Here is a 26,023-nt window from a genome sequence, read left to right on the forward strand (position 1 = left end):
GTAAAGGTTAAGCGACACCTCTGAACCCAAGGCTTAGCCGCTTAAGCAGTTTTCTGAGACAGAAACTAAAGTTACAAGAGCACAAGCTTGCACTGCCCAAGGGGTGCTGATCCGGGGAGATGCCACGTTGGGGGGTCTAGGAAGGTGTTTCTTCCACCATGAGGCAACTGGCAGCGAATGCTCTCTTCCTCCGGCCCCACAGAGGGCCACGCCAGCCCGGCCAACATTTTAGCACCCAGGGCAGGCAAGCGGATTTGCATCTCCCCCCCCCCCCCCCCCCCCCCGGGCCTGTCCAGCCCATAGATTCCTAGATTCCCACTGCCCAGATGGACACCAGCTCCAGCCCCCACCCAACCTCTCAATCCTGCCCTCTGCAGCTGCCTTGAGCGCATCCCTCTCTCTCTCTCTCTCTCTCTCGTTTCTTCTGCCTCTTACCCACCACCAGCCCTGTGCTTTAATGTGTCTGTCTTGGTTTTGGTCACTGTTTTCTCTGCCAGTAAGGCTACTCCAGGCATCAGCCAGGCTCTCAGTAAGGAAAGATTTTGTCATGTTTTGTGACCTCTTGTCTTTGACCTCCCTCTTCTGTGGAATATTTCCCCTTTCCATACCTAACCAAAGCCTGCCAAATATTCGCAGGTTTCTGCCCTGCTGCCCCTGCCTTCCTTCCTCTAGCCTTTCTTGGTAGGGTTGTAGGATGTGCGTGGCCCTTTTCTGAGCTGTCTCCATCCTCTCGGGGTCCCTGTGAAGGGGCAGTTTACAGAACTGGACGCAGCATTCGAGGTGGGGCCTCACAAGTGACCTGTAACAGAGGCAGCCAAGCAGCATTCCCATTTGCTTTATTATATATTATATTATATTTGCTATATTACATTCTATCAGGGGGGCTGATTTATTATGTTAAAATATTGAAATTCCCAGGCAAAATAAAATAGAAGCTGCAGAAGAAGGTCCCTGGAGATGGTCATTCCTAGATCTCCTTGCTTGACCGCTTTCACTTCTTCCAAACGACACCTGGCTCATGGATTTTTTTTTTTATTTTTTTTTGCAGCTCAAACATAGGATTTTACACTTTTGTTGTATTGAAGCTCCTTTGCCAAACAATTTTTTTTTAAGTCCCCTTCCCATATTTCCACTTCGGGGGTGTCTGCTGCGTGGCGGGGGGTTAACATTCCTGTAAAGCAGGGTATTTACCCCCCCGGTGATAAAGATTGCTAAGAACTGGTTCTGGGGCCCAGCCTTGGGAGGACCCCGCTGATCGGTGCCCACCCCCTGCCCCTGAGTCCATGGGCGCTGGAAGTCACACTCTAGGGCAGGCGTGTGGCTGCTGCTGGTGGGGGGAACCAGGCCAAGTCCTTTTCTCCTCCTCCCCTCCCTTGAATTTGAAAGCCTAAATCATTCTGTAATGGTTTCGGGGTTTTGTGCGGTCCTGATTATGCTTCCCTCTCCTCGGATGTCTCCTTGCTTCCCAGCCCATCCATTCTGCAGTCCGGATTGCAGGGCCAGGAAGCGCTGGATCTGTTCGCCCGACCCTCACCTCTGCCAGGTGTTAAGAAAAAGGGAGTAGGGGCTTGAGCGGGGAGGGGGACTGGTGCCTCTGGGTCCGAAAGTGCAGCTTTGGAGAAGGATGCACGAGAAACCCGCCCCCAGCCCCCAGCCGTGCGATTGTTCCTCCTGAGCTTCCATAGCCGGCGCTGCCCGCACCTCTGCCCACCTCTGGCTGCCCCTCCCCCTCCCCGAGGAAGGTCAGCGGGGAGGCGCTGCCTGCGCCTCTCAGTCCCCTTCCCTGCTCGCTCCGGTCCGCTTGTCGCCGTGCGCTGCCGGTGGTCGGGGGCTGCGCTGGCCGGAGGAGGAGATGCGGGGAGCCGCCAGCGCTCTGGGCTGCCTTTGCCTGTTGCTGCTGTTGCCAGATGTGCGGGGCGCCGACGGAGGTGAGGCAGGGCTGAGGGGGGAGAGGAGGGAAGCTGGGATTGGAAAGGTGCACGGGAGGCGGCAGAGTGTCAGCGTCCCCCTCCCCCCATCCCGGGGTGTCTTCGGCTTGCCTTCTCTCCCCGGTCGGGGGAGCCACGGCGCTGCCACCCCCCTCCCCTCCCCTTATTAGTGCCCGGCTCTTCCTCTCCTGAGTTTCCCCGGATCCCTCCTCCCCCCTCCCCCCTGCTCATCGGAGCCAGGCTTCCTTCCTCTGGAGCTTTCCTTTCTCATGGCAGCCCAACCCCCCCCTCCCACCCAGGGTCTATCTGCTCCCTGCAGCCCAGTTCTCTTCTTGTCCCCTCTCCTCCCTGGAGCCCGCCTGTTCGTCCCCCCCCCCCCCCCCCCCCCCAATCTCTGCAGGAATCCAGATCGCCCCGCTCCTCCCCCAGCTATCCCCCCTTCCCTGCTCCCTGGAGCATGCACAAGTTTTCTTAATGTTGATGTGATTCATGCTCTGGTTTTCATGGCAACGGATGATTCAGAGGCTCAGAATGGCACCGATAGGAGCCGAAAGTATGCGCCCCAGAACCTGTATACAGGAGGCTGTCTGCTCCCCCAACCCCCCTCATGTGAGCTGACATAGCCAGAGCACAGCAGCTTGTTTCTTTTTTGTTTCAGACTGAATTGATAGCCTTTCAAAGTGCTAGCCCAAGGCAAGTTGCAAGTTCAGGTACAGTTGGGATGGTACTTGAGGCATTGCCCAAGGAAACAAGAAACATTGGTGTGGGAAGTGGGATTTGATCTCAGGCTTCCCTGATGTTCTTCCTTCTGCTCTAAGGGCTACTCCTTTGCCCTGCCAGGCTCTGCCTTGACACTGCCCTGCCCCCCCCAGCTCCCTTATATACACACAGCCCCAATACAGGAGGCCTGGGTCCCCCTGCACACAGAGAACCAGGAGGCGGCCGGGCCCCAGCTCCAAAGGACCAGGACCCTGCTGAGGGATACCTTTTCCTTTACAGTTATATTATTCACACCTCACAGTGTTCTCCTGAAGAAGAGAGGCAGACTGGTTGGTGGGGGAGGAGGTTACAGATTAACAGACTCCCAGATATTACTTCTTGCCCAATACCAGCTCAGATTAACTCTTAGTGGAAGGCTGCTTGTGTTGCTTATCTCTGCTTCCTGCTGGGCCCATAGGACTGGATACAGGTTGTCTACAGATTGGTTTGGGTGTGTGTTTTGTTTTCTTCCTATTGGTAAATAACTGCAGGAGTTTTTTAAACTTGATTTAAAAAAAAAAAGTGTTACCTAGTCTTGCATGTGGCTGCAGCGTGATTTCCAGCTCTGATCTGTCTGGTCACGGTCTCCTGTCATCCCCATGCTCAAGTTACTAAACAGAGAAACTGCCATACAAAGTGCAGCATGCATTCTTTCAAAAGACTGTAGGACAGTTATTGTCTGGTGATTTTATTTTATGCAAACCTTTTTTATGGCCTGGCAGGTTCCTCCTTCTCCTGTGGGTTTCCACCTTCACTGGAACCAGCCCCACTGCACTCTATGCCATCATTCACAACTACCTATGAGGAAAGGCTGAAGAGGTTAGGGCTGTTCAGCTTGGAGAAGAGACGGCTGAGGGGGGGATATAAAAGAGGTCTTTAAGATCATGAGAGGTCTTGAACGAGTAGATGTGAATCTGTTATTTACACTTTCAACTAATAGAAGGACTAGGGGGCACTCCATGAAGTTAGCAAGTAGCACATTTAAGACTAATTGGAGAAAATTCTTTTTCACTCAACGCACAATAAAGCTCTGGAATTTGTTGCCAGAGGATGTGGTTAGTGCAATTAGTGTAGCTGGATTCAAAAAAAGGTTTGGATAAGTTCTTGAAGGAGAAGTCCATTAACTGCTATTAATCAAGTTTACTTAGGGAATAGCCACTGCTATTAATTGCATCAGTAGCATGGGTTCTTCTTAGTGTTTGGGTAATTGCCAGGTTCTTGTGGCCTGGATTGGCCTCTGTTGGAAACAGGATGCTGGGCTTGATGGACCCTTGGTCTGACCCAGCATGGCAATTTCTTATGTTCTTACCTGGAGCTTTCCCTCCGTTTTTAATTCTTTCTCCTGCTTCCATCTAGCGTGGACATTTTAGTGATGTTCTGTGGTCAGGGCACACAAATCACAGCTCCCTCCAGACTTCGGTAAGCGTGCATCCCCAAGTCTGGCTCCTAGGTATCCCCGCTGGTGCATCGACAAGAGACCCCTTAGGGAGGGCTGTGATTGCTGCTTCTGCAGCTGTCCCAGGAACCGGAAGCTGGGGCTTGGGACTCAAACCCAGGCCTTCAGTCAGCTCTATCAGATAATTTTAATCTGTGACACAAGCTTCTGGGATCTGGAAGTGGCCACACCAAGGTCTCAGATTTGCGTTAGCTACTTTTTGCACTGCACAAAGGATAATTTCAAGTTGAATATTTTAAATCCGGCGACAGTTACACAGTATCTTTTCTTGCAGAGTAGCCGCATGGCTCAGTGACCGGAAAGCATGTTACGAGAGAATCTTGTTGCATGGAATGCACTCTGGTGTTTGCAATCCTGTGATATTTATTCATTTATTGTTATATTTATTTAATTTTATTCATCATAAAATATTTGTATACCGTTCTGAAAAGACTATCACAATGGTTTACAATATATACAATAGTGCACAACCAAACAATAGATAAAAGACAAAAAATGTGAAATACAAGATAAAGTATATGGAACTAAATCATATAAAATAGTAAAATCAGTAGACTAATATAAATAATTTACACAGCGAGAGTAAAAAATGAAAAAAACCCCCAAACAATAAAAGAAAAACAGCAAGCATCATTTAATATTTCCTATTCCAATACCATCAAACAGTCTCAAAAAAGAAACAGGCTATAGAGTCTGCCAGTTAGGCCTTATTTTCACAGGCTAATTTAAACAGCCAAGTCTTCAGACCTTTTTTAAAAGCAATAAAATCACTCTGCAATCTTAATTCTACCAGCATAGAGTTCCATAGTTTGGGAGCAGCTGCTGAAATTGATCTTTCTCTGACTTCACTTAAGTGGGCCGTACAAATTGATGGAACTGTTAATAATCCTTTGTTTGCAGATCATAAGTCATGTTGAGGAGTATGTAAGTGAGTCACATACACCGCTCCCACAGAGTAAATCCGGTCGGTGCAGTCTACAACATCAAAAACGCAATAAAATCATCAAACACAAAAACTTCAATAATATTTCCAATAAAAACACATTCAACTAAAACATAAATACTACATCTGAAAAGGATGCATATTGCTACCTTCCCATAGCCTGAAATATAAACAAATGTATACTTTGAAGAGCTGAAAAGTAGAATATAAAAATCTAAATACATTAATTAAGGGGGAGGGGGTGGGGAGCGAAATATCTGGACTACAGGTTGCAGTGCGCGGTGTTAGTAAAGTTGCACAGCTGGGGCTGACTTGGCTTCCTTCTGCTGACCCAGGACACACTGCTGTCCCGATGTTTGCAGATTATAATAATTCCACTGCCGAGTCAGAGACCTCAAGAAAAATATCTGGGGAACTGTATTCTTTTTTTTTTTAAAGAAGGCCAATGTTTTTTCTCTAGAGTTATGTATGATCTTATATACTTAGCTTTTCTTCACTGTCAGGTTGATATCCTTATAGGAAGACATGCCTTCCCTTCATCATCCATTCACCTCCAGAAACTCAACCCGTTGCTCCCTTAAACCTTGAAATAGCCCCCCTCTAGTAAGAGTCCCCGAATCCTTCTACTCCGTGCCTCAGCCGGTTGTGATATGGCCGTAACAATGGCTGGTGACAATCTTCTTTATTTTCAGTTGCTGTGTCACACACTGAGCTGTCTTTCATTCATGGGGATGCAGGCAGCAGTTCTTTAATGGCTGGAACGGACCTCTGTATCGAGTCGTGACGCAACGGCACCTTGAGTACTGACTGCGGAACTAGAAAAGGTGGAGAGGAGGGCGACCGAAATGATAAAGGGGATGGAGCATCTCTCTCATGAGAGCTAAGCAGGCCAGGGCTCTTCAGCTTGGAGAAGAGACAGGACAGAAGTTTATATAATCATGATTGGGGTGGAACGGGTAAATAAAGGATGGTTATTGACCCTTTTTAAATAGTACTAAAACAAGGGGACCCTCCGTGCAACTAACCACCAGCAGATTTAAAACATCAGACAGTATTTTTTCACTCAGCGCACTATCAAGCTGTGCTGTAGAAGATGTGATCAAGGTGGCTAGCATAGCAGGGTTTAAAAGAGGATTGGACAAATTCCTGGAGGAAAGGTCCATAACTCATTAGCAGCCAGGTAGACTAAAGAAAGCCATTGCTATCCCTGGGAATGAGTAACAGGAATTAGATCTGCTTTATGGCATCTGCTGGGTATGTGCGACCTGAATTGGCCGCTGTTGGAAAAGGGATGCTGGGCTCCATAGACCTTGATCTTACCTAGCTTGGCAATTCTTCTGTAAGTTACCCCTTCCCTTAATAGCTATCACCTTTTCTTCCATTCTCTGGCATTATAAAGGAGGAAACTGCCCATCTTTTCTCCTCCTCCAGATTCACTTCTTGTTAATCCCATTTCTACCAAATTCCTCAGTTCGATTTCCTCTGCAGTCATCCCCTCCATCTGTGACATCCTCAAGCTATCACTTTCCACTTCAACCGTTCCCATTGCCTTCAAACATGCTGTGATCTCACTCTCTCTCTCCCCAGAACAGTCCAGTTCCAAATTTTTGCCTTCTCGTCTGACAATACCTTCTGGTTGTCCCACCACCGCCTTAAGCTTAATCTGACCAAGACAGAAATTATTATCTTCCCACTCTTTTACATTGTTCTGTCTCTCTGGATAATATGGTCATCCTCTCGGCCCCTTTGGCCCAAAGTTTTAATCATCTTCAACTCCTCTCGCTGCTTCTTTGCATGCATGCAAAACACTGCTAAGCTGTGCAATTTGCTTGTCTAACACACTACATAATGCTTATGTACACTCCTCATTCTCACGTGCTTAGATTCCAGCAACCTACTCATAGCCAGGGCTCGACGCATCCATTAGACGAACTTAGGCAGTCGGCTATGGCGTCGACCCTTAGGGGGCGCCGAAGAGTAGCGGCAAAGAGAAGTAGAGATTTGTTGGGCCTTGAGCAGCACATATGAACGAGGTAGGAGGAATTGGGCCCAAGGCAGAAGTCTTCTAGGGCACCTACTCACCTTGCACCAGCCCTGCTCATAGCTCTCCCATGGAACCATCCATCCTCGCTACAGTCTTTTTTTTCAAAATGCATCTGTGTGACTTATCTTGCTCCGTGCCATCACTACATTGGCTTTCCCCATTCACTTTTGTGTGCATTTCAAGTTTATCCTTCTCCACCTCCAAGTGCCTTCACTCTTCAACTCAATACCTCTGTTCTCTCATCTTCCTCTACAGTCCTCCTTGTGACCTCTGTCCAATAGGCTTCTCTTATTTGTGTCCTTCCCCGTTGCAACTCCTGACTCTGTTTTCCACTTGGCTGCGCCAAATGCCTGAAGTGGCCTTTTTGAGTTTGTTGCATCCTGTTCCCTCTCTGACTGTATTCAGGTCCCATCTAAAAACCCACAGTTTTGAAACTGCTTTTAATTTTTAACCAAGGGTTCTTCCATTTTTTGGCCTTCTCGCTCTTAACCGTGTTCACTGTAATAAATACATTTCTTGAAATCTCTTAAAAACATAGAAACATGATAGAAAATTAAGACCAGGCTGCCCCATCCATCCATTTAATTTAGCATTATAATCCTCATCTCTTCCTTAGAGATCCCATGCTTTCTTGAATTCAGACACTGTTTTTGTCTTCACCACCTCCACTGGGAGACTGTTCCATGAATCCACCACCCTCACTGTAAAGAAATATTTACTAAGATTACTCCTGAGTCTACCCCCTTTCACCTTCATCTCATGACCCCTCGTTCTCGAGCCTCCTTTCCATTGAAAAAGGCTCAGCTCCAGTGCATGGAAACCTTGGAGATATTTGAATGTCTCTATTAGATCTCCTTTCTTGCCTTTCTTCTAGGGTATACATGTTTAGGTCTTTGTCCATCCCCATATGCTTGCTTGCTTTATTTATTTATTTATTTATTTATTTAGATTTAGATTTAGATTCTGCTTTTCACACTTTAGAAGGAAGACCACTGACCATTTTAGTAGCCACCCTCTGAACTGACTCCATCCTGTTTATATCCTTTTCAAGGTGTGGTGTCCAGAATTGTACACAGGTCTCACCCGGGACCTGTACAGGGTAATATCTCCCTTTGGTTTGTCTGTGTGTCATGTCTAAATAATCTCTGCTTGTGGTGCTTACAGCTTCTCATGGGTATCTTAAAGGACTGTCTACATCTAGCAGAGCTATAAAAATGAGCAGTGCTTGTAGGTAGTACTAGACTCTCCCTCTCTACAAGGACTCATGCAGAGGTCAGCTGAGAGGAATATTCCTTATCTACTGTATATGTGTGTGTGTGTGTGTATAGATATAATATACTTATACACATACATATACTTTCTAGTTACATATTGTTTTGAGGTCATTTATTATATTGATTCTTTGTATTTTTATGTATACCCACATTGATGTTTTTTTATTTCATGATATGTATGGGTGTGTGTGTATGTATGTATATGTGTATATATATTTGATAATACACAGTGGTGTACCTAAAGTATTTGGCACCCGGGGTGGATACTTCCTTTGTCACCCCCCCCCCCCCCCCCCCCCCAGTGATCTCCAGGCTCTCTCTCGCACACACCCCTGCACACAGGCTCCCTCTGTTTCTCTCTCATACACACACACAGCTCCCTCTCACGTGCACCCTCACTCCCATAGACACAAACGCTCTCTCTCTCACTTCCTATCCCGCTCCCCATCAGAAGCAGTTTCCTCCTTCAGCCCTTGTGGCAGAGGGGGACTTTTCATGTTTCTTGAGGCGGCTCGGGGGCTGGTGCAGATCTACTTCCTGCATCTGCAGTAGGGAGGGTGGGGGGCAGCACTTGCTTCGGGCTGCGACTGCATGACCTTTCCTTCTTCCCGCCTGCGCAGACGCACCACTTCCTCTTCCGGGTCGCGCGGGGGGGGGGGGGGGGGGGGCGGGAAGAAGAAAAGGCTATGCAGTTGCTGGCTCCAGGCCCGTGGCGCTCTAGGCGGCCGCCCAGTGCTTCCCACTGCTCACAGCCAGGAGGCCTCCCTCTTCTAGCGCAAGCGGGATGGGCTCCGCTTGCAGCTGCCCAACCTCCTGCCTGTCACCCGGGCGGCCTGCACTCCCCTTAGTACGCCACTGATAATACAATTAAGCAAAATAAAAAAACAATATGGTAAAACCAACAGTTAAAATAAGCAGTATATTCAATTAGAAATGGGATGAAGACCGTAAGACATCTTAAACTATAGCATATAATAGGTAGAAAGATGACCGGATGGGCCTTACAGTCCATCTGCCCAACTTACTTCCTGATACAGTACCGTTGATCCAAGGCATTCTCTTTATTTCTTCACAACTAAAGACTCTGCGTTTAATCCCAGGTTTTCTTGAATTCCGCTGCCGTCTTTGCCTCCACTGGGAGACTTTTCCATAAATCCACTCTCCTTTCTGTGACACAATATCTTCTGATGTTACTCCTCGGTCTAGGCTGCCTGGAAGCCTTTTATCATGACCTTTTGTTCTAGAAGCTCCTTACCAATGGTTATGCCTTTTGGTGTATCTGTCTTTCACATTCCCCCCACACGCCACTTCTTTTCTCTCTAGGGTATACATCTGTAGGAGCTCATATGGCTCTTGGTACAGGCTCTGAATCATTTTGGTACCCATTTCTGCACTCTTCTCTACTGTTTTATATTATTTCAGAGGTATGGCCTCCAGAAATGGATAAAATATTTCATGAGGTCTCATAGTAACATTCGGGATATACAGTAAATCCCGCGGGAGAGCCGGCGCTCCAAGGCGAGCACCGGCTCTCCCAACAAGCGCCCAGGCCACTCTTCTGGGCGCGCGATCCAGTATTTAAATGAGGGCCCGCGGTAAAAAGAGGAGCTAGGGACACTAGCGCGTCCCTAGCTCCTCCTTTTTGACAGGAGCAGCAGCTGTCAGTGGGTTTGACAGCCCACGCTCAATTTTTCCGGCATCGGTTCTCGAGCCCGCTGACAGCCACGGGTTCGGAAAACGGACACCGGCACAATTGAGCGTCCGTCTGCAGGCTGCGGGCATGTTTAAAAAAATTGTTTTTTTAATTTTTGGGGCCTCCGACTTAATATCGCTATGATATTAAGTCAGAAGGTGTACAGAAAAGCAGTTTTTTCTGCTTTTCTGTGCACTTTCCCAGTGCCCGCCGAAATTAACACCGACCTTTGGGCAGGCGCTAATTTCTGAAAGTAAAACGTGTGGCTTGGCTGCACATTTTACTTTCTGTATCGCGCGGGAATAACTAATAGGCCATCAACGTGCATTTGCATGTTGCGGGCGCTATTAGTTCGGGGGGTTGGCAGCGCGTTTTCGACGCGCTATTACCCCTTACTGTTTAAGGGGTAAAAATAGCACGTCAAATGCGCGGCCAAACGCGGGCTAACAGTGCGCTCCACTGGAGCCTACTGCACTGTGTCGGCCTGATAATAAGTGAAGGCAGAAAAAGACTCATAGGCCAACCAGTCTGCCCAACAAATTGTTTAGGATAGTAACTGCCACTCTGTGCAGGTTACCCCCCGTGCCTTCTGTTCAGGGCAGTAACTTCTGCTCTGTGCAGGTAACAACCCCCCGTGCCTTCTGTTAGTGCAAGTTACCCCTTTTCTTCATTTCCATCCTTTAGCCATAAGGATCCTGTTGTGAATCCGAAAGTGGACCCCTGTTCCGAGGTACAGTCAGTGCTACCCAAAAGGGAGACAACCCTCTTAGGTCCCTACCATCGGAGAGCAAGGCCTTATGATGCAGATGTTGATTGAAGACTTCACCCTGGAAGCTCTCGATTCCCCCAGGAGGAGCCCGTAGGAACCCAGCTTTCTGGTGACAGTAAATACACGCCCTACAGGGGGAGAGGGGAGATGGTAGGGAGGCCATTCGGCCTCATCTATCTCAGAATGAATGAAGAAAAAACTGGGGGCATAGAGGGTGGAAGCGGGGAACAGGGAGCTGAGGGGTTTGCTGGGGGGAGAAAACCTGCTTTATTGCACATGGCAGGAAGCAGAGTTAGGACGTGGTCCTTAGTTATCCTATGCCCAGTGCAGAAAAGTATTTAAAATGCTGCATCTTTGCATATCATTTTTTAGTGTATTGCATTTGAATTTAAATTACTTATATTGTGAATATTATTTCATTTGGTTTCTGCACTGGGACGAGGGAAGCAACACTGCAAGGCAAAATATGAGGAAGTGAAATATATGCCCGAAAGCCGAGCTTGGCCCCCTGCAGGGACTGGCACTGCTCCAGCATCAAGGTTGACTTTTCTCACTGCACATTAACAGGATCCAGGCAGGGGAATTTAAAATTGCTCTGGGAACCTGGAGAAGAGGAAGTGAAGGGGGGAGGGGGGGGGGAGGTCCCTCGTCTGAGCACAGGGCGATAACCTATACATTTTCCTGTGGGAATTCTGGGCACAATATATTTCTCAAAATAACTTACCTTCTCTTCCGCAGGACCATGCAGGGCTGGGTGGGACTCTTAGCGGGGAATCGGATGCAGGGGGCTCCGAGGGTGAGGTGGGTTTCTTTCCCCCGTGAGAAGGAGGGAAACCTACCTAGCACCATTTACCTGCATCAGAAGGAAATCCAAAATTAAACTTCTGCTGGTGAAAAACACTGAGCCCTTCGAGGCAAAGTGCCATCCTTCACTGCAGGGCATGGCAGCACTCACCTTTCCCAACTGGCTTGGCCTCACGCCTTCTCCATCTGTTGGGCTCAGGTAGCGACGCTTTCATTTCCGCTGGCTCTGCTTCTCTGTCACACGCCCGCGCTGCCCGTCTCGTCTGCCGTATGTCACGCCGCACCGCACAGCTCGTACAAGAAGTCCATTTGAATTGTGAAAATGGATGACCATTAAAGTTGAAGAAATGTAAACATTCAGACGGGGGTCACCTTACTGAACGGTAGGGTCGAGTGGCAGGGTCCATCCCCCGCGGTCTCTTGCTTGACTGCTGCTTCATGAGGTTGGGGGAAGAGGGGCTCTCCTCCCGCCTCCCCCAGCACCTGCTCCTCTGCCAGAATGGAAATCAAACAATAGCACGCTGACAATCCAATGTATGTGAAATGCATGTTTCCTATAGTGGCTTTTTTGCTGCTTGTACCATGACATGTGATATACATTTATTCTAAGTCTGTAATAAAAGTTTTGGTGATTCGGGAATCATCTGCCATGTAGCTCGGTAGCAGCCCTGTGCCCTGCCTTGCATAAAGCCTCTGGTTCACATCCCATAGCGCGTCTCTCGCACCCTGGGATGTGGAGCCCATGGGACGGTGCTCTAGTAGGAGCCCTGGAGCTTGGTTCCCAGCTGCTGTTGCAATGATGATCAGGATCTACTTAAAAAAAAAAAAAAAAAGAGGCAGGGGGGTTTTCCCCAGGTAGTTAATCCTGCACGAAGACTCATGATGCCAGGATCTCAGCACCAGGGCTGGTATTGGGGTACAGGGCAATTGCCGGGGGCCCTGTGGGTGAAGCCACTGAGGCAGAACGAGCCCCAGCTCACTCCAGCCGTCCCTGCGTTGACGTGCATCCTCCAGAGCTCGACTCCGATTCCAGCCCTTCAAAAGCAAAGATGGCCAACATGCTTTGCATTTTGGCTCCAAACCAGAATTTGGAGGGTTAGGAATCTTTCCCTTCTGGGTTGCTGTTTCCAGCCTCTTTGCCATCCTGCTGTCCCTCTGCTTTCCCTTCTCTGTAGGAGGCTTGGCAGAGCTGACTTAGCAGATTGTCACAAGGGATTTAAAGGTAGGGTCACCTCCTTATCGGCTGAGGAAGACTCCTCTTCTTCCGTCGCATCATGACCATGCTCCTGCTGGAGGGGGGAGAGAGAGCCCCAGCAAAAGCACGCAGGCATGGACGCAGCGCCTTCACCCATCCCTTCAGAAAAGCAAGCTTGGTTAAATGTTTACATTTGCTCATCCTTTTTCTACTGTTTAATGATGATTCTCTTTGGTTTACTTTTGACATTCAGACATGACGGCAGAAAAAGACCATAGGGCCAATGCAGTCTGCCCGTCCATCCAATTAATTTGGCCTCACTTCCATAGAGATCCCTTGTATGTATCCCACGCTTTCCTGAATTCAGGTACTGGTTTTGTCTCCACCACTTCCACTGGGAGGATGTGCCACACATCCATCAGCCTCTTGTAAAGAAATATTTCCCCAAGTTTACCCCTGAATCTACCCCCTTTCACCCTCATCTCATGTCCCCTCGCTCTAGAGTCTCCTTTCCATTGAAAAAGGCTCAGCTCCTGTGCAAGGAAACCTCTGGGATATTTGAAAGTCTCTATCAGATCTCCGCTATCGCGCCTTCCCTCTAGGGTATACATGTTTAGATCTTTAAGTCCATTTTCCTAACCTGACTGCTGGCACCCTTTTTTTTTGGGGGGGGGGGGGGGGAGACATTTAACATTTTTTTTAGTACCCTGACTTATTTGCCACAATATTAAGTCAGAGGAATTACAACAAAGCAGTATTATCTGCTTTTCTGTACACTTTTTGGGCTCCTCCAAAATTAATGCCTGCTTGGGACAGGCGTTAATTTTGGTGAGTTAAAATGTGCGCGTCGGGCACACAATTTTTTTTACGTCGGGGGGGGGGGGGGGAATAGATAATAGCTACATCAACATTCATTTACATGTGATGAGCGCTATTAGTTACGTGTGCGATTGGACGCTCCTTTTGGGTGCACTAGCCCCCATTTTGCATCAGGGTTATGGATGCGCGTCCAAAACGCACGTTGAGCTGTGCGCTGTGGCCAGTGCGCGGTGCTGCATCGGCCTGACTGGAAGCTTTGATCTTGGTCAGGGATGCAGTTAAGTGTCCAGTGCAGTTTCCTTCAATGCCATTCAGATCAGAACCCGCTGTCAGATGCGGGTTAAATAGGCGCTGATCTACCCCATAGTGCAATAGGGGGATTAGCGCCTATTTAACCCTCGTCCAACGCGGAGTGAATGAGAGAGCGCTCATCACGTGCATGTGAATGAGGCTATTAATCATTCACTCCGCATTCAAAAAAAAGTAAATGGCTCAGACGCATATTTATCGCTTAGATATTAACACCTGCCTGGAGAAGGCGTTAATAGCTGAGTGCATATAAAAGAACTACAGAAATGCAGAAAAAACTACTTTTCTGTACTTCTTCTTCAGTAAAAAAACAAAAAAAAACAAACCTCGGCAGACCGCCGAGTTATTGAAGACAGACGCCGGTAAACTCGGTGTCAGCTTTCATAATCTGCCGTCTGCCAGTAATAAAAACGGACGCCGAGTTTACCGGCTTCAGTCTTCATAATCGGCAGCCACCGCGGGGTCGCGTTAGCAAGGAGGCGCTACGGTCGCGCAAGCCACCCTAGCACCTCCCTGCTAGCGTGACCCCTAATTTGCCTATTGCATAGCGCCCCCCCCCCCCCCCTTGCGGGCGCCATGCGTGCATTTAAGAAAGCGGACACTGAAAAGTCAGAGCCCGCTCTCCGTGAAAATGATTGCATCGGCCCCCCTTGAGAGAGGTTTCCTGGTGTGAAGGGTACGGAAGGCATTAAAGTCAGGGCCAAACCAGTTTGGCAAGGTGTGAGCTGCCATTCCCTGCAGGGAACATTGGCGTTTCCCCTGGAAAGGAAGCTGGGGCAGGGGAGAAGGTGCTGGGCGGTGATCACTTAGCAGAAGGATGGTTTCAGATTTCCTTCCCATGGCAGCGGCAGGGGGGGTGGCGCTAGGCAAGTTCCCTGCTTCTCCCATGGGGGAGAAACCCAGCTCAGCTCACCCCGCGCTCTCCTGCATGCAGTGAGTGCCTCCAGCCCGCAGGTCTCCGTGTTCTCGCACACCCGTTCTCTCTTATTTCAGCCTCTAAAGAGCAAGATTTTGAGCATTGTCTGCTTTCTGTGCTGGGATGCAAGAAGCGGTGCTGTGAATAGGCGCAGCTGCATCTCCTTCCCCCATCCCTTTCGGTCTTTCAGGAGTTACAAAAAGCAGCAAATAAAGAGAACTTAAAACCTGGAGCCCACTTTATATCCCTTAAGCGCTAGTACTGAATCCAGCAGGTGGATTATTGACTCTTCTCAGCACAGGATAACAGAATAGCAGGCAGGGAGACCAAACCTGCTGTAGGGACTTGGAGAAGAGAAAGTGAAGGAGGAAATTCCTGGTTTGAGCACAAGGAGCTCCACCATAACCTTACAGAAAGCGGAAATGAGAGACTGTGGAAAAGGGCAGTACCCAGGCCCTCTGGCTGTAGTAGGAGTCCACACCTGACCATAGGTTTATCAGAGCCTAAGAGAAGGGTATGAGATGGAACCTGAGGGCAAGAGAGCACTGGTCAGGCACAGATTCAGAGAAAAGAGTAACTGGTGCAGGCCTACACTCGTTTTGATGGCTCCCATAAGATAGTCATTCACAGAGCAAACCCCGAAGCTGGCAGTTGGGCCTGGTGATTCAAAGGCACTGTGTGATGAAGTCCAGAACTTGGGTTCAAGACCTTTGCCCCGCAGGGCTCGAGCGCATCACGGAAGATATGCACTCAAAATACGGGAGGGCGGTAAGGAGAGAGCCTCTTGTACTGAGGGGGGGCTGAGTCTCGTCGCTCAGAAATGGAACCAGAGTTTCAACAGGATCAGCTCTCTGGAGAGACGGGAGTAAACGAAAAGGTGGTGAATAGGACTAAGGTCCTCTGACCTTTGTGGGCTACCTTTTCAGACAGCTGTCACCAGTCCTTAGCTCGCTTCTGGTCCCACCTTGACTATTTAGGTTCAGCAGACAGTTCCGGAGTCTGGCTCCTGCCTCTCAGTTCTCCTTCCTTAGGGTTTCTTGCTTCAGTCTTTCCTACCATGTCGCCTGTCTCTCCTCCTTTCGCTTTCATGCCTTCCCCTGGCTAATTGGGCTTCTGCCCCTAGAATAGCCTTGGCCTGACTTTCTCTGTTCCTGCCTCCATGTTTCCTGCCTTCCTCTGTGCCAGATCTCCACTGCTTTGCTGTTTTTTGGGTTTTTTTTACCTGCAGGGTATGTAAATCCCATCATAACAACCCCTGCAATCTATTCTGCTCCTGAGCGCATATGTGGAGAGAAATTTGCCCAGGGTCTATGATGGACAAAGTCTCATCAGTGTATTTTGGAGGCAGGACTGGGGGTAATAAAACAAATGCTGATAGTCCATGAAAAAGAGGACAAGCAGGATGGTAGTCGTCACATGTGGGTGACATCATCAGATGGAGCCCGGCATGGAAAACTTTTGTCAAAGTTTCTAGAAGCTTTGACTGGCAGACTGAACATGCCCAGCCTGCTACTATCCATGCATCCACGCGAGGTCCCCCTTCAGCCTCTTCTTTTCCGCGGTGCAGTAGCCTCGTGGTTGTGGAGCTTCAAACCCTTGAAAGCATCTTCGCATATTTTCGGGGGTTTTTCCTTTTTCTGCATCTGGTCTCCCTTCGCGGTTGGTTCCTCCGGTAGGTGCCCTTGGCTTTACTATTGTTCGCGGTCGATTTGACCTCGCGTGGATAGCGGCAGGCTGGGCATGCTCAGTCTGCCAGTCAAAGCTTCTAGAAACTTTGACAAAAGTTTTCCGTGCCGGACCCCATCTGATGATGTCACCCACATGTGAGGACTACCATCCTCCTTCTCCTAGGAGAACACCTGTTACAGGTAAGCAACCCTGCTTTTTTTTTTTTTATGTCTTCTCTGCTCTTGGGGACGAGTGGAGGAGAGTAGCTTAGTACAGTGGTTCTCAACCGGTGTGTCGCCAAGAATATGCAGGTGTGTCGCCACACTTCCCGGTCCCCCGCTGACCCAGCTGCTCCCCGGTCCTCCTCCGCCCGGGCTTAAAATGCTGTCAGCCCAGGCGGAACGCGGCAGAACAGCTGGAGTCAGCGGCATCGTCTCTTCTTCCCACCGCCCCCCCTCCCCGTGGCCCGGAAGAGGAAGTGGAGAGCATCGGGTGCGTGCGCGGGAAGAAGAGACCATGCTAGTGTGATCAGAATTGGCCCGAAGAACAGAAGAGAGGCGCGGTCTGAAGAATGTGCAGCGCGGCTCGGAGGAAAATGAAGAAGAGCGTCAACCCCCGCGGCCGATGGGACTCCTCCTCGGCGAGGGCTGAAAATGAAGGAGGTTAGGGTTGGGAGGAGGCTGCTGTTGCCGCTAGTTCCGGGGGGGGGGCGAGGGAGAGAGAGTGAATGAGCAAGCAAGCATGTGTGTTTGAGATCCTGTGTGTGTGTGTGAGTGAGATAGCATGTATGTGAATGATTGAGAGCCTGTATATGTGAAAGAGAGTATGTCTGTGATTGAGAGCCTGCCTGTGAGAGAGAGAGCATGAATGTAAGTTTACGATTGGGAACCTGTATGTGTAAGTTTGTGATTGAAAACCTGTTTGTGTGAAAGAGTATGTGTGTATGATTGAGATCCTTTGTGTGTGAGAGAGATCATGTGTATGTATGATTAAGAGCCTGTGTGTATAAGTAAGAGAGAGCATGTGTGTCTGTGTGAGATTGAGAGCTGGTTTAGGTGAGGGAGCATGTGAGCATGTGATTGAGAGCCTGTGTGTAAATGAGAGAGAGAGAGCATGTTTGTAAGCATGTGAATGAGAGTCTGTGTGTGAGAGAAAAAGACAGCATGTATGTGTGTGATTGAAAGCCTGTGTGTGTGTGTAAGTGTGAAAAGATAGACAGCATGTGTGTAAATGTGTAATTAAGAGCCTATATAAGTGAGAGAAAAAGCCTGTGTATATGTGAGTGACTGAGAGCATGTGTGTATAGGTGTGTAATTGAGAGCCAGTGTGAGAGAGAGCGCTGGTATGTGACAGAGAGAGGAGAAAGTTCCAAGCAAACCACCCCTCCTCCTGCTAATTCAAAACAATCTCAGGGCACCTGGATATCAAACTTTTCCAGGTATGCAGAGCAAAAAAATGTTTGTATCCTTATTTTTCATTACTGGGTCTTTGTGTCTGCTATTTTGAAATATTTTATTGGTAACTAGAAAAGTTTTATGAGTTTTTAATTATTGGATATTCCACTCATCAGCTGTTTCAAAATAATCTGTTCTTTTTGTTAGTATGGTTTTACTGCTACTGATTTTATATTTCTTGATTTGTTTTATAAGGATGGGTGATGTTTCTTTTTTCCTTTGTTACACTGCATACAGAGACTCTGGCTTGTTGCAGTTTCCAGTTCAATTTTTTCTGCATGCTTCTAGTTATGCGTTTTGGTCTCTTTATTCTTTGTTAGGTTGAGGGACAGCACATGTGATTTAGGTGAGGTTTTCTGCTGGCATGTAGTTTCTGTGTATGGCTCTATAGCAGCCTGACTTGGTCCGTTTTTCTAATAGGAGGTGTATTGGTGTCTTAAGGCCTGGTGTAATATTTCAGTGTTGCCTTTTCTTAGGTAAGGTGGTTACTGTTTAAGTGCTGGAAATTGGTGCTGTTTTGGTGTGGGATGTTTACTATTTATGCATTTTCTGTTCAGACAGAATATGTATCTTTTCCTTGTGTCATTTTAAACAATAAAAATAATTACTGGACCTTTACTTTTTATTTCCGCCGTGAATTGTAATGAGCAGTGTGTCACACATGTGAGCGTGGCCTGTCCGGTGTGTCACGAATGGAAAAAGGTTGAGAACCACGGGCTTAGTAGATAAGGGCTGTGAACAAGGGAAGCTATGCTTCAAATTCCATATCTCCCACTGCTCCTCCTTGTGACCTTGGGCGACACTTCACCCTCCATTGCCTTGGGTATGAACTTAGGGCCTGATTTGCTAAGGCTTTTCTCCCATTCTGTATGGGGAAAATGCTTATTTACTTGATGGTAAAGCCCTCTGGAGTCAGAGAAATACCTGCAGTGCCTGAAGGTAACGCACCTTGTGCTGGAGTTTGGAAAGGCGAGTAATCCGATTCAAACTTTGTGCATGGGTTTATGCGCTTTTTAAGAGCTTACTCGGGAGCTCCTGGAGATGGACCCAGGGAACCTCCCTGCTCTCCAGCTCCCCTAATCTTTTCTTCCTTCTTTCTGGGATACGGTGCCTTGTAAAAGTCTTCACGTGCTCTTATGCTTTTTCACATTCTGCTGTCTAGAAAATACAAATCAAAAGGGCATTAAAGTAGGAGTTGGTTTCACCGATCTATACAAGATACTCTAGGCTTTCATCCTGAAAGAACAATGAAGTCTCTTTTTTACAGCAGGTGGGGGAAAACTCGTACTGGAGAGGAACCAAGTGCCACTCAGTAAATTCCCTGCTCTGCTGACCCAGAGGTGCGGTGGGAGGAGGTGACGGGCGCGATGCTGGCACCTTAGCATCCAGCTGTGTGCAAATATTGAGGCAGCCCTGGTCAAATTAGATGTTTCAATGATTCTCAGAGTGAGCAGAAGCTGACTCCACCTTTACAACGGTGCAAAGTTATTGTAAACATGGCATCTTACCTTAACTTGAATGTAAAGTTAGAGTGGGCTGGATTTTAACAGCTTGAAAATAATAGAGAAGTGACTATGGTGTGTGCAAACATTTGGATTCTCTTTCAGCCAGTGCTTTGTTAACGCTTCCTTCTTAATCACGTTTGGACTATTTCTGTTTTCTTTCTTGCTAACTAATCCTTGTGGCTTTAGACTGAGTTTATCCGGCACTGCTCTTTCCTGCTTTTCTTTGGCTCTGCTTCAAGCGTGTCGTGACCTATAAAGTTCTGGGCGTGCTGTTCCTGACTGGATCCCGTGTGCCGCGGTGCTCTGTCCCTCTCCAGCATATTGGTGCTCTCCAGCCAGCCGTGATAGAGAGAGAGATTCCCTTGCTGGGCTTCTTCTGTCACTTTCTGAAGGTCCAGCTTCTCCTCTTTTTTCTTTTTTTGGCACGGGGTCTGTTTTTAAAGCAGCAGTGCAGGTTTCTAGCAGTCTTCCTACTTGCCAGTTTCTTGGTGCCATTCACTTGTTGGTTGCTCTTTTTGTATTTATTTATTTTTTACCTAAATTTATTTGCATATATATGTGTGGTGTGTGTGTGTGCTTTTTGTTAAGGTCACAACCCCTCTTTCAAAATTCTCCTTCCTTGAGTCTGCTCTTGGGCGCTGTATTGATGCTTTGTGTGATGCCTGCATTAAGGGTAAGGCACTCGTGTTGCTCCAGTTGTAGGTATTGCAAGAGGAAATATTTCATGACTTTTTTTTTTATTTCTTTTGTGCAAACAGACCTTGCTGAAGATGTCAAGGTTTAACAGTTCCTTTGCTCAGGTTTCAACAGGTTTGGCTGACACAGAGACCAGTCTTTGGCAAATCACTTGTCTCAACTGTGCATTAAACTGGATCTGCTGAGTGACCTTGCTTTAGGATTCAAGGTCAATGCCTCTATACCAGGAAGGAAGTGAAACTTCAGGTCTGCTTGTTCAGGAGCTGCATTTCATCATAAATTATGGCTGTCTCTGCCATTGCTTTTATTACAGTGGAAGAGGCTGCTTCAGTGCCCGTATGATCAGTGGGAGGTCTCTGTGTGCATCCTGTTCTCCCCAGTGTCGTTAGTATTTATAAATGTATTTTAAAATTCTTCTGCTCCACTTTAAAAAAAAAAAATCCTTCTTACAAAAGAAGTACATAAAACAGTGAGGTGAAAACAGACAACATGCCAAGCAAAGAACTAAAAAAAAAAAAAAAAAAAAAAATTCTAAAAGGGAGCAGAAATTGAGGTTCTCAGTATACAGGCCAAAAGAAACAATCTCTCATCCGGGCTCAAGCAAAATAAATAGCCTTCCTTTTCTTTCTAAATTTTATAGTTTGGTTCTCCTTGAACAAGCAGGACAAAATTCAGCCATGCAAACGGGTGATGTTATCTGGTGGCGCTGATACAGACATGTTCTGTCCGAGGTCAGGAAGAAGTCCCATGCAAGTCTCCTCAGTTGGTTTTCTTCCACTGATGTGAAAGGACGCTCAATTATTTAGTCTTCACCACCTGCAGTTTCTTCTAAAATTCGTGATGTATTTTTTTGATCTGTTTTCTTTTTTGGATTTACCTCTTAGGGGATATTTTTTTTATTTTTCAAGTCTCCTCAAAAACAAAAAGATGAGGAGGACAATCATGTTGGACAAGCAAACCTTTGAACCTTGTGTCAAACACAGCCACAAAATGGGTACCATGGATCTCCACAACCTTGCATGCAATGTTGGGTTCTATCCATGACACCACTAACTGCAAGGTCTGTAGAAGAATGTGCCCATGGGCCCTCAAATATCAAGAATTCAAGTTGATGTATGAGGCACATATTCCCAAGAAGAAGAGAGCCTCAAGGCAGACTAGTATTACTCTTCCAGAACTCCAAAGCAGAGATTCCTTCTCTTCTTCCTATTTTGTTCAGGACAAGGACAGGTCTCCCTTGGCTCACAAGTCTTGATAACAAGGCCATAAATTGATACAACAAACCTCAGGGGTAGATTTTCAGACGAGCGCGAACAGCCTACTTTTGTTTGCGCTCCAGGCGCAAACAAAAGTACGCTGGATTTTAGTAGATACGCGCGTAGTCGCGCGTATCGGCTAAAATCCTGGATCGGCGCGCGCAAGGCTATCGATTTCGTATAGCCTGCGCGCGCCGAGCCGCGCAGCCTACCCCCGTTCCCTCCTAGGCCGCTCCGAAATCGGAGCGGCCTAGAAGGGAACTTTCCTTTGCCCTCCCCTCACCTTCCCCTCCCTTCCCCTACCTAACCCACCCGCCCGGCCCTGTCTAAACCCCCATCCTACCTTTGTCGGGGGATTTACGCCTCCCGGAGGGAGGCGTAAATCCCCGCGCGCGAGCGGGACTCCTGCGCGCCGGGCTGCGACCTGGGGGCGGGTACGGAGGGCGCGGCCACGCCCCCGGGCCGTAGCCACGCCCCCGTACCCGCCCCCAAAACGCTGCCGACACGCCCCCGGAACGCCGCGACGACCGGGCCCGCCCCCGACACGCCCCCCTCCGAGAACCCCGGGACTTACGCGAGTCCCGGGGCTCTGCGCGCGCCGGGAGGCCTATGTAAAATAGGCTTCCCGGCGCGCAGGGCCCTGCTCGCCTAAATCCGCCCGGTTTTGGGCGGATTTAGGCGAGCAGGGCTCTGAAAATCTACCCCTCAGTGTGGACAGAAAAGACATACAAATCTGCACCATCTTCTGATGCCTCAGTAGCCTCAAACATTGGTGCTATCAACTTCTGGTTCCTTAGCACAGGAAGGTTCGGTGCAGAGTGTGTCAGCACCATAAAAATCTACGATGCATTTTCCGCCCATATTGGTGCCTGAGTCGTACCCCCTCATTCATAGTTATTTCTCCAAATAAGAACAGCCAGAATTGAGAGCTTTTCGAAAGCCTTCTCAAAAGCCTGTTCCAGTGCTAGAAAGATGTTGCATTACAGAGCTGTCATCAATTCTTTCATTCCAGAAGGCACCAGAGGATCAGGAAAGACCAGAATCTTCCCATTTAAAGTCTGTGTCGCCTATTCATAGCCTGGATTCAGACTTAACTCCCATTATCAATTTTCCTATGATTTCCCTTCTGGATCTTCTCTTCAGGACTCTCCAGGGATGTCTTAGGAACCCTGTCCATAGACAGCTAGAAGTGATATGATGCCTGAAGAACTTTTCTATGCAGCATTTATTCAAAAGATGGCAGAATCCATCCCTTTTCAATTGCAGGCAGACCCTGAACTGTTGGAAGGTTTTCCAGGATTCGTAAAGTATATTAATGACCCAAAACAACCATGCACAGAGCCAGTACACAAAGTGCTTCAGGACCTCCAGTCCAAGATGTGGGTCAACCCTCCTAGACACTAGGTAATGACATTCCCTCATGATTCTGTGGTGGTAGCACTTCACGAGGCTATGAAGATTTATGCAAATGATCCCCCAGAAAAAGAATGTAGACTTTTGGATAATGTAGGTAAGAAAGTTTATCAATCCACCATGCTGCAGAGCAGAAAATCAGAACATCAGTTTCAAATGATGCAAAACATACAGAATTTTACAAAAATCCAGACTATTTAACTGTGTATTCTACATATGGAGTACTTCAAAATATGTGGTAATCCTTTAAATCCTACAACCATCCATGCATACTATGGTGTTTTAACAATTAAAACCTTTTTCTATATAGAGTACTTTAGAATATGTTTCAGCCACATCTGGATGCAGATGAATACTCTGAGCATCTAAAAGTCTGTCAGTGACAACTCTGTCCTCTAGACAGAGGTTCCCAAACCTGTCCTGGGGACCCTAACCAGTCGGGTTTTCAAGATCTCCACAATGAATATGCATGAGAGAGAGAAGCATGCATTGTCTCCATTGCATGCAGATTTATCTCATACATATTCATTGTGGAGATCCTGAAATCCCAGGACAGGTTTGGGAACCGCTGCTCTAGAGCCTTGGTCATATCTGTAGCTGCCAAAAGGTCCACTTGGCTTAATGTTTCAGGTCTACAAGAAGGCATTCATGACAAATCAACGGATGCCCCTTGTACAGGGGGCAGTTTCTTTGGAGATAAAAGAAACAGTCAGTATAATCTGTGTACAACATTACAGACTTATCTTCCATATCCCCTCAAAGAAAATACTAATCTTGATCCTACAGAAAGCAGTTCTGTGGTCCATCTAGACAATATGCCCTTTATCCCTATCAGAGACAGTGGTTCTAAAAATCTTTTACCACAGCAGTAGCAACTACAGAACAGGCTGCATCTTAGAGAAAGGCACTGGGCCAAATCATTGCAACAATCAATTCAGAAACAAACACTTCATTTTTGACTACCAACACCTGCCAATGAAGGGAAAGCTTTTTTTGGTTTTCCATTCCAGTTTCTGTCTCCATATTTATAATTTGTGGTTTTTCTGTACTTGGTGAAGGTCAGTTCTGGGTGTATGACCGAGGTGAGGTATTTTACTAGCGTGTAGGCATTTGTATCAATCTTATTTGTTGTGTTTTCTCAATAGGACATGCATTAGTGGTAAATGACTGTCTTTTCATAAGGAGGGGTATTGTGCCTGGTAGTAAAGAGAGTTTGTTTTACCTTTACTGAGGTCACCAGAACCAGAATATCTTTTTTTGTATGGTGAGTTATACGGGTAATGTCCTAGTTCTGCTCTGCACTCATTGCTGGGGGTCGAAGGGGTTCCTGAGGATACAGTGTGTTTACATTTAGCCCCATGATGGTCACATGTTCAGTGTGTCATGTATGTGAGAACCATCTGTCAGGTGTGTCCCAGCCGAAAAAAGGTTGAGAACCACTGTGCTAGGGTAGACTCTGCTTGGCGTGGTTGAACCAGTACTTGTCCACAGTTTGATATTATGGCTGAGGCATAGGAACAGCAAAAGCAGAATGAAGAAAGTCTAACTCACAGGCTGGTTGTACCTGGATAGTGGTCCCAGAGGCCATATCTCAGATTCGGTTTCAGGTGGTAAACTTCTCATAATGGTAAAATATCTAACTGCAGAGAAAGATAGCTTGCAAGGCCCTTGCATTGCTACTTTCAATTCCCAGTTCACAGTGCTTGTGTACTGCGGTGATAACAGCACAGATAAGTGTTAGTCGTTAAACAAGGAAATGCACTGGAAGCTTTGGTTTTCAACTTTTACTGATATAGTGTGAAATGATGAAAATGTTCTCTGCAGCAGATCAGTTTACTTTTCAATGTTACAAGTGCTTTAAATAAATTTGGGACTTTTCACAGTCTTAAGTTTAAGATGTTAAAGTCAATTGATTCAGTCTTTAATCTGATGATTCTCCCCATCCCATTGGCATTGGACAAGGTTTATACTTCCCTCCCAATGCTGGTGAAGTATTAAAGATGAAATCCATTGTCACACATTCATTTATCTCTGACCTTTCCATGTAACTTTCTCCTCTGAGCTCCTTAGTTTCCTCACAGTACCTGAATGGCACCAAAGTATCCTCCTCTTCTCCCTTTTCAGTAACTGAGGGATACTATTGTTACTTCTCCAAATCTCCAAGAGATATTCATGGGCCCTGTTGAGGTCCATTTCCAACTCCTGTCTCCCCTCTCTGCCTCTTCTCCTCTGGATACTGATGATCCAAGGTTCCTTCTCAGGAAAGCATCCTCACCCTTTGATGATAGATCAGCAAAGGAAATAACTGAGTCCCTAGTTAATGGGTATTGAGAACTTCAAGAAATCAGCATAAAAAATGCAAAAAGGATATGGAGGGTGGACAGAAACTCCCATATCGTCATGTTTATATTAGAAGGAAGTGCAAAAGTGGCATTGTGAGACTTGAAGGGGAGGATTATGTAGAGGCTGATGAGGAAAACTGAAATTGCTTAACAAATATTTCTTTTTGATGGTCACTGTGGAAAGGCCCAGAGCAGGACTCATAAAACAAACACAAGATTGGAAGTGACGTAAACCTCAATTGATTTTCAGAACAATGTGTTCATGAGGAACTATCTAAACTTAAAGTAGATAAGGCGAGGAGGCTGGATGGGATACATCCGAGGATACTAAGATGTCCTGGTGTTGTAGACCTGGTCCCCAGAGGGGAGGAGTTACAATCTGTTATGAATCTGGCTGCTGGATACTCCCGTTGAAGGAGGAGTTAACAATCTGTTAGCGATCACCCCACCAGGGGAAGCAGAGTTAGTACTCTGTTATGGATCGTGCTAAGGAGTAGCAATCTGTTAGTGCTCTGCTCTTCCAGAGGGAAGGAGTAGCAACTGTTGTGCTTTGTTCCTGTAGAAAGATGAACCAGCAACCTGTATGATTCCCACGGGGAGATAGCTATCTGATATGGATCAGCTTCCGCAGAGAGAGGAGTGATGGTCTGATGTGGGTTGGCTCCCACAGAGTGGTAGATGAATACCGCTCTATTAGTATATTTATTTATTTATTTATTTATTTAACGTCTCTTATATACCGATAGCCGTTCGCACATCGTATCGGTTCACAAAGAACCG

General features: G+C 47.2%; 1 protein-coding gene across 1 annotated transcript in view; it reads left to right on the forward strand.

The window, feature by feature from the left end:
- Positions 1-1,720: 1,720 nt before the first annotated feature.
- LOC115073966 (mucin-13-like) overlaps positions 1,721-26,023 on the forward strand; it is a 58,923-nt gene continuing 34,620 nt past the window's right edge. Inside the window, exon 1 of the mRNA XM_029572974.1 lies at positions 1,721-1,928. Within this exon, the coding sequence (XP_029428834.1) occupies positions 1,853-1,928 (76 nt within the window). The 5' untranslated portion in view covers positions 1,721-1,852. The remainder of the gene's footprint in view (positions 1,929-26,023) is intronic.

This window comes from Rhinatrema bivittatum, chromosome 12, assembly GCF_901001135.1.
Source record: "Rhinatrema bivittatum chromosome 12, aRhiBiv1.1, whole genome shotgun sequence".
In the NCBI taxonomy this organism is placed as follows: Eukaryota; Metazoa; Chordata; class Amphibia; order Gymnophiona; family Rhinatrematidae; genus Rhinatrema; species Rhinatrema bivittatum.